The following is an 8847-nucleotide window of genomic DNA, read 5'->3' as shown; positions in this document are numbered from 1 at the left end:
TAGAGTCTCCATCCTTAGAGATACTCAAATTCCAACAGACAAGGCCTTGAATAGTTGACACTGCTTTGAGAAGGGGGTTGGACTAGAGACCTCCAGGTCCCTTCCAACCTCAACTATTCTATGAATCTATGATTTTTTGGTATTGCCTGAGCAAAGGTTAAAACACGTTTTCATCACCAAGTTGCAACTTTGTTGTCGTAGTTTGAGAGGGGACTAAAACTTCATAAAAATTCTTTAGTACTCCAAGTATTATCTTGTTGCAATGTCAACAATGGTAGAAAGTCATCATCCACACAACCAAAGCTTCCTACTAAGCCTGACTGTTCAAGATGCAGGTTTTCCTCAAACAGGCTAGTGCTTATTTCTTCCTAAAATTTAAACATGCTGGTACCAAACCAATCAAAGCATTCTAAATACTGACATAAGCATTTATTTTCTTACATAAGAAAATAACGTAGTTGGTTGTCAGCTTGGTTGCCAGTGACAGATGTTAGTTAAAACTAATCAGAGATTGACCTGGAATGCATCCAGACATCATTAGCAAGTTAATATTCATATTACAAGCATGTGGAGATAAAACAAAGACCACTCCAAAAGCTCAGGCTGAAGTCAGAATTCTTGATCTAATTCCAAGGTTCATTTTCTGCCTCAAGGTACTACAGTGAGTAAGGAGAACAAGAAAGCCTATCCAACTGATTAATAGAGATTTTGCAGTCTTTGTAAACTATGTATTCATTGCTGTGTTGACATACTGTAATAAGTTCACTCTTTCCAGAGGAAGCAGCCAGCATCATTCTGACCAAGACCCATGTATGCTGAGCATGATAGTAGAGATCATTAACAAGTTTTAAATATAAGACACACATTTAATGGCAATTTCTTTTTTATTTAAAAAAAAGTTGCAAAGCCAGCTAATGTGAACAGGAAGCTCTTTTTTCTTCTTTTAATAGAAATGCCTGCAACCACATGAAACCCAACAAAACCTGAACAGTTTACACAAAAAAAAAAAAATCAGTCATTTTATAATTTTATTAAGCTAACCTCAGTAAGAAGCGTTATCTACTAATGCAGTAGCATTAGAACTGAAGTTCTTCTATTTGAACCGTTTGTGTGGTCAATCAACCAGCAGTTCCATTTTTATTTGATGCAAAGTCATGAGACATGGAATTAAACCAAACTGAAAAAAACCCCAAAGCATTACAACTCCATGCCTTTATACCTTGACGTCAGACATTCAATGTCCTCCAGAATTTCTGGGCTCTTCTCAAGAAGTAGGCACAATACAGTTCTCATATCTTAACCATACAGATATTTCAACCAAGAGCTAAACAACTGAACTAGTATTATTTACAACCATTGATGGAAACTGTTTCTTCTGCATCTTCCAGTAATTAAAAAAGTGAAAATAACCGTCAATACTGTCAAATCTAGAATGTTTTACTCTAGAGCATGTTTTCCTCCTTTACAGCAAGCTCAACTTAACTTTCCGTGGACCAATTGGCCTATCATTCAGTTCATTAATAGCAGCCATAGCTTCCTCATAGTTTGTCATAGCAACGATGGCATCACCCGAAGGTAATCCTTGTTCATTGTACTGTACAGAAACTGACTCTGGTATGACTCTGTAGCCATAGAAAAAATCCAGAATCTCATTAGGAGTAGCTTTAAAAGGTAAATTTTTCAATCGAATAGGAACAACACGTTCAGAACCACCACTGAAATTTGGATCCGGCATAAATCTTCCTTCAGGAAAACTTCCCATTTTATTATTCCCAAACTCCGCTCTGCCAAAAGGTTCACTGTCACCACCAAAATCCATGAGGGGTGGCGGACCTCTAAAATCCTTAGGAGGGCACATGAAGTCCTCAGGGGGGTGCCTAAATTCAGAAGGATGCCTGAAGTTCCCAGGGGGACCAAATGAATGCATGGGTGGCCCTTGTGGTGGCCCAGATGGTGAACCAACTGGACGGGAAAGCTCACCTCTGTCATACGGATGTGAATGACTCTGCATTTCATTTGGTGCAGACAATGGTACAGTTACACCAAACTTCTGCATCTGCTCTTCAGATATAAGTCTTATTAATACCTCCGTTCCCAAGAATCTTCGACGATTTAAATTTTCTGCTTTCATGGCTTGTTCTTCAGATTTGAACTTCACTAATGCTTCTCCCAGCCCAACTCCTTTTTCATCATAGAGCAAGTAAATATCATCTTCATCAATATCAAATCTTGCAAAGAACTTTTGCACTTCAATTTTTGACACATCAAATGGAAAATTCCGTACATAGATACACATCTTAGGGCCAGAATGACCTTCCCTATAACTTTTTTCTGGTATGGCCTGTCCAGGATGATCTCTGTCCTGTGATCTTTTCCTCTCACAAGAATCAATTATTTTCAACATTGACTTTCTTGAAATTGGAAAAATGTAAACAGGACGATTGAGAAGAACCTTTCTGTGACATTCCAAAGCAGCCTGATAATCTCTCTCACTCCTTAACATCACAAAGGCATCTCTAGTCCTCCTCTGATGCTTATCCGTTAGAAGCTTGATTTGTTTGCTGCATATATCCAGATCAGGGAAAAAAGCTCTCAAATCTCTCTTCTCCAGATTAGTAGATAGATTTCTTAAGTGTATGTAATATTCCTGGTTGGGAGGTGAACGAGAACGTGTTCGTTGTCTCCTTGGTGATCTTGAATGAGAATGCTTCCTTGAATGCACGTAGCCTGAACTTCTTGGAGAACGGTCTTCACACAAAAAGTGATCAATTTCATTTGGCATGTCTACCCTCCCACCATATTCAATCCACCGTTCCTCTGTAGATGGGCTTATTTCTATGAACCTCTGACCCATGTATTGTCTATGACGTTTAAGTCCTTCTAAGGCATCACCAGGCGTAGCAAATTTTACCAAGCAATCACCATTGTTTAAACCATTGCGATGCTTTATCAGAATCACTCCATCCACATGTATCCCAGAAAGGAAAGCACGTACTTCATCTTCTGTTGCAGAGTAAGGTATACCACGTAGAAATAAGTAAAGATCATCTGGGTTAAATGGATGAGAATCCTTTCTTGACTGATAGCTTGATTTAGGCATACCTATATCAGCACGTCTTGTGCCATTGGTATGGAAACCAGCCTCCGGGTGATTTGGTGGACCGTAACCAGGTTTACTTATTCCTTTTGGAAAAGCCGTGACTAAACGTGGAATGTCTCCAACACCTGATGCACCAGCACCATTAGTACCTGTTCTTCTAGAGCCAGACATAGTTTCTCGCCCCCCACGGTCAAATCGTTTCCGGCTCATTTCTATGGTATTCTGCATTTCTGCCTTGCTGCTGAGAAAGAGCTCTATGCGCGAGTCCTTGATAAACCCTCCTGAACAGCTCATGGCACGCCGTGCATCTTCATCTGTTGCAAATATAATAAAAGCCTCCCCAATCTCTCCTCCAATAATATGCACACCTCCATCAGGAATATTCAATCCCAAGAAGAAACGACGAATATCTGCAGGACCCGCAACAACAGGAAGCCCCTGTAAACGGATGACTACAGCCATGCTGAGCTCAACCCACAGCAAAAATCACCTGCAGACAAAAAGGTACACATGATAGCACGTCTTTAGTACTCAGCTATTACAGTATCTTAACACTTAAGAAGCTAGAGCCTTTTTAATGAATGTCCTTGTCTCAATCAAGAGAGAAGGTATCAAAAAACCCACAAGTTCACAAGAACAAGATTAAAACAAGATTCACTGAAAGTGGATTAGTCAGAACAGTTAGCTACTCCACCGGCACATGTGCACAAGTCTATCAATATTCCCTGTCCTAAGGGCAACAAAATCCACCTAAGTCACTCCTCACCATCCACGATACCTAAAGAACACATAAAGTCTTTCATGGCATAGTTACTGTATGCCAGAGATCTCTGCCCAGTCCTAAGGAACAAAAAAAAAAATCCTGTTTACTTTTGAACAGGACACTTGTGATCATAACACAGAAAATACTAGATGATAAAAGGAGAAAGGAAAAAGGATAACTACGTCTCTGGAAAATGAAGTAATTCACCAACAGTGATGACTTTACTGCTTTGACAAGTTGCTCTACCCAGTGATCAGTTCTGTTCAATAACATGTTTTCTCAGCGTTCAAAAATGTTGTCTCTTTCATGTAGTCAGAGTATTAACTGCAGCAGCCACATGCACACAGGAGAGCATATCCTAGTTCCCAGCCACAAGTCTGTGAGAAAAAAGGCCGTGTATGATCCTGTGACAATAGTCAGTGAGAAGTGTTAAGCTTTTGGCAGCTTACCTGTTTCTGCTTTGAAGACCTGATAAATTCTGTAAAATCAACTTAACTGTGGAAAGAAAACGAAACATAATTAATGGCTGATATCTGTACTTCGCTTTACATACTGTGCTACACTGCTGCAGCCCATCCATAGCAGTGGCTAATATTAAAGCCAAGCATGTCATGAACCCACAATTTGGGATACTATGAAGAACTCCTTTCCATGTTCCAAGATGCTATGCACTGCATCTTTGTGTTTCCATTTTAGAAGCAAAAGAAATTCAAAATTTAAGTTGACTTCTGCAAATGATGAAAACACGATGAGATTACTTGGTCATCAGTTGTGCCACACTGAACTGTTGAAATGAAACAGATTGACAGTAAATCGAGGAAAAAACTCTCAATTCAATTCTTTTGAGTCCTTGAAAGATGCGTAAGTCCATCTCAAGATTACAGTACGTGTCCGTTCTTCTGAAATCCACCTGCTTTCAAAGTTGATAAGAGTATGCTACTCACCAGTCCAGCACTGCACTTAGTGTACACAGTGAAGACAATCAAATGAAAGAGCAAAAATATCCGACAAGGAGAAACTTCAGAGAGTACTTCAATCTACAAAGCAAACTTCAGTATTTTCCCTATGTGTTTACTGCCTTTCAAACATAAGAACAAGAATTACTTTAATACACCAAATTGAACATATCCTGATTTTCAACATTATCTAACATCACACAATACATTACACAGTACTCTCAGAACAAACACAAGCTTCTGTAGCAGATGACTACATCCCTTCAAAAAAAAACAAGAGCCCAATGCTCCAATGACAAGTGTTTGAGAATATCCCTTGTACAAACCCCTTGCTCAATAGCAATCATAAAGCACTAGATCCTGATGCCAAGTTACCTATTGATCACAGTAACTACCACTCCACCTGAGCTTAGCAAAACAAGAGCAAAACCCAAATTCTGCAACTAACAGATTCTACGTCACTTCTACATCAGCACTTTGTAAACACAACAAACCAAACACAACTTCCTATTTAATAACTGCACTGAAGATCATCTGCTCTCTCTATTTTTGTGGTGGGTTGACCCCGGCCAGCAGCCAAGCACTTACACATCTGATCGTTCACTCTTCATCCCCACCAGCAGGATGGGGAAGAAAACAGGAAGAACAAAGTCAAGAAAACTTGTGGGTCAAGATAAAGACAGTTTAATCAGTGAAGGAAAGAGAAAAAAGTGAAACAAAGAAAATCATTCACCATCTCCCACAGGCTTGACTGACGCCCAGCCTGCCTCCAACCAACCACCGCCTCGGAAGCCAATAAAAAATCCCTCCCCCCCCCTCCCCCCCAAAAAAACAATGATCAAACAAAAACCTTCTTCTTCCTCTGCCTCAGGTTTTGTTGCTGAGCATGATGTTACATGGCATGGAATATCCCTTTGGTCAGTTTGGGTCAGCTGTCCCGGCTGTGTTCCCTCCCAGCTTCTTGCCTACTCCCAGTGTACTTGCTGGGGTGGCAGAGTGGGGGAAAAAGAGAAAGCCTTGACACTGTGCAAACGCTGTTCAGCCATAGCCAAAACACTGATGTGTTGTCAACACTCTTTTAGCCACAAATCCAAACCACAGAACCATATGGGCTGCTATGAAGAACGTTAACTCCATCCCAGCCAGACCCAGTACACTTTTTAATGTATCTTCTCAACAGATGTGACGGCAATGCCAAAAAGCAAGAATTCAAGGGCAGAATTTTCTTACGGGACCTTCGTGTCTTGAAAAATCAAATCCGCTGCCCTGCTATTTCGTGATGTATTTAATCTGTAGTATTTCTGAATTTCACAACTCTGCATTCTTATCCCAATTTTTAAACAGCATTCAGAACAGATCTCCTCAGTATTTCTTCGGTGATAAACGGCAAGTTCTCCACGATGTATCATGGATACAACATAGAACTTTCAGTGCTGAGAACTAGACATAGTGATTCCAGATCATAATGTGATATTTAAGAAGTCCACAAACAGAAATGCAAGTTCAAATAATAAGCTTTTACTGTCAATCGAGAATTGGTAGAAAGTGTAGACAAGCCATCCAACAATTTAAAGTGAATGACCAAAAAGAGTGACTTTGGGATGAAAGTGCCACACAAAACTAAGCCCAATTAATTAACTGAGCAAGGACTTCAGAGAACAAGGATTTAGCTAATAGATTGACAACTTCATGCCACCAATTTAAAAGCACAGAAGTGTGCACACCATTTTAAGGAATTTTATATTTGAACTGAGTTAACCAGAAAACAGTACTATACCTATACTTCCACAGCCTCTGCAAATTCCAAATACCATTAAAACTTCACTAAAAAAAAACCCAACTTGCAAACATTGTAGAAAACTAAGCCTGTGCTAGACTAGTATTTTTACCACAACATTGAGAGACTACATAGTCTGCATGCAGTAAGCATGCAAGCTAGAAAGAACACCCACAGAAATACCCCAACTATAAAACTGGACCAATATGAGAATAACTGGTGGATCAGAGAACGATTTCTTATTCTAATCTTCTTCAAAATAAGCCTTAACAGTCGAAGTAGGCTGTTGCTAATGACAGTTTTCACATCGCTGAAGGAAGATGCGAGTGAGCTCTGCAGCTGGGCCCGCTGTACGGGGCTGCTTCCGAGCGCTGCGAGCTGGGGAAAGCCCGTGAGGCGCCCCGCCGCCAGCAGCGCCGCTCGAGGGCCAGCCCGCGCGGGCCCTTACACCGCTCCGACCACAGCCCGGAAGGGGCGAGCGGGCCGGAGCCCGGGGCCGCCGGCGGCGGGAGGGGGAACGGGGAGCGAGGAGAACGGGGTGAGAGGCAGCTCGTGATCCGACCCCGCTGAGAAGCCCGGCCTCCCCACGGCACCGGGACAGGGCTGAAGGGAGGCACCGGGGCGGGAAGGGTGATGGGCAGCCAGGCGGCATGAGGAGGCCGCGGCCCGGGGAACCGCCGCGCAACGGTTCCGCGAGGTTGGGCTGCCGAGAACCAGCTCACGGCACGAACCCCGCGCCCTTGGTTACACGTAGCGCCCCGACAAGCCGGGCGCTCTCCCTCACGCCATCCACCCACCGGACACGCCGCTAGGACAGGCCCGGCGCCGAGCCCCGCTGCCCGCAGCTCCCGGCACAGCACCACCAAGATGGCGCCCTCCGTCGCTCCCCCCCACAACACTCTGCGGAGAGGCTGAAGCGCGCCTGCGCGACCCCCTCCCCTTCGCCCCCACTGGTGACCCCGCACGAGTCCTTCCGGCCCTCGCTCGCTCCGCCGCCAGGCGCCGGGCGCGACCGCGTGCGCGCATGCTCCGAGCGCGGGGCGCCCCAGAACGCCGCCGGGAGGAGGGGCGGAAAATGCCGCTTTCGTAACCCTGGCTTCGGCTCCTGCGCATGCGCAGTCTCACGCCTGGTTCATTTCAATATTCGTGCGCACCGCTTTGGCGCGCGGAGGGGCTGGGTGGTGGAGGGGTGAGGGGAGCCGCTCTGCCGCTAGTGCGCATGCGCCGTCGGCCGGGTGGCGGTACCTATGGCATCCTCATAAACCCAAAGTTTATATAGGGTATATATAAACAGCGTCACTTAGATCACCTTTGCTTTGGCGTGTTGAGCGTTGTCTTCAGTCTCTCACTTCCATCAGTCCCAGTGCTTGCCCAGCCGAGGAAGAGGAGCAGGGAGGAAGGCAGGTCCGGTGGGGCCCAGTGCTGACTGGCCTGAGCCTGCGGGTGCCTCGGGCACCAGGAGGGGGCTTGCACCCACTGCTCCTCTTCCAGTGGCTACAGACACGACTTCTAACCTCGCTGGGGGCTAGCTCAAGTCTGGGTTTTGGGAGGAAAGGCAGGCAGGGACGGCGGATGGGGGGGAGGAGGAGGAGGAAAGGTGTAAGGCCATGTACAGGGAAAGGGAGAGGCAGGCTACTTTGGCTGTGCAGGTGAGGTGGTTATTTCATAGAATCATAGAATAATTAAGGTTGGAAAAGACCTCTAAGATCATCGAGTCCAACCATCAACCCAACACCACCATGCCCACTAAACCATGTCCCTAAAGCACCTCATCTACACGTCTTTTAAATACTTCCAGGGATGGTGACTCAACGACTTCCCTGGGCAGCCTGTTCCAAAGGCTTGACCAAAGCATATCCCCATATCCTGGTGTTTATCCCACCTGCCTTTCCCTGTCTTTTATGTATTCTCCCCTGTATTTCTAGGCTTGTTCTATACTTGTCTGCTCCATTTTTGATAGACGAAAATCTGTATTATTTATAGTAGATGCACCTAGTAACTCAGCCTTTAAAAACTTACTGAACTCAGCAGAAGAAATCCAACGAGGAATAAAGCATTTGGTGCGATAAGCATATAGGCTTCCAAGCAATGCCAATGCAGAGAATCATAATAGTTAAGCAATTGGCACACAGGAAAGGGGCAGCGAGGAATAATTAAAATCCAGGACATGAAGTGCCCTGCAATGTTTTGGTAACGTTTGAGGGAATGTGAGCAAGAGCATCCTGGCAGGTGAAAAAGCGACGGGGTAACT

At 44.4% G+C, this 8847-nt stretch overlaps 1 protein-coding gene across 4 annotated transcripts; it reads right to left on the bottom strand.

Moving 5' to 3' along the window:
* Positions 1-865: 865 nt before the first annotated feature.
* On the bottom strand, positions 866-7518 carry RBM12B (RNA binding motif protein 12B). 4 transcript variants are annotated; one of them, XM_075141488.1, is made up of 3 exons: positions 5553-7518; positions 4313-4358; positions 866-3590 (listed from the first exon to the last, which is right to left on the bottom strand). In XM_075141488.1, the coding sequence occupies exon 3, from the start codon at positions 3560-3562 to the stop codon at positions 1463-1465; it is 2100 nt and encodes a 699-aa protein (XP_074997589.1). In that variant the 5' UTR covers positions 3563-3590; positions 4313-4358; positions 5553-7518; the 3' UTR covers positions 866-1462. The 4 variants fall into 4 exon arrangements, with proteins under 4 accessions (XP_074997589.1, XP_074997587.1, XP_074997590.1 ...); XM_075141486.1 differs by having other exon boundaries at positions 7394-7514; XM_075141489.1 differs by lacking the exon at positions 4313-4358 and having other exon boundaries at positions 7394-7515.
* Positions 7519-8847: the final 1329 nt, after the last annotated feature.

This window comes from Calonectris borealis, chromosome 2 (assembly GCF_964195595.1).
Source record: "Calonectris borealis chromosome 2, bCalBor7.hap1.2, whole genome shotgun sequence".
In the NCBI taxonomy this organism is placed as follows: Eukaryota; Metazoa; Chordata; class Aves; order Procellariiformes; family Procellariidae; genus Calonectris; species Calonectris borealis.
Note: the sequence above shows the minus strand (reverse complement) of the source record. Positions and strands in the feature narration are given on the sequence as shown.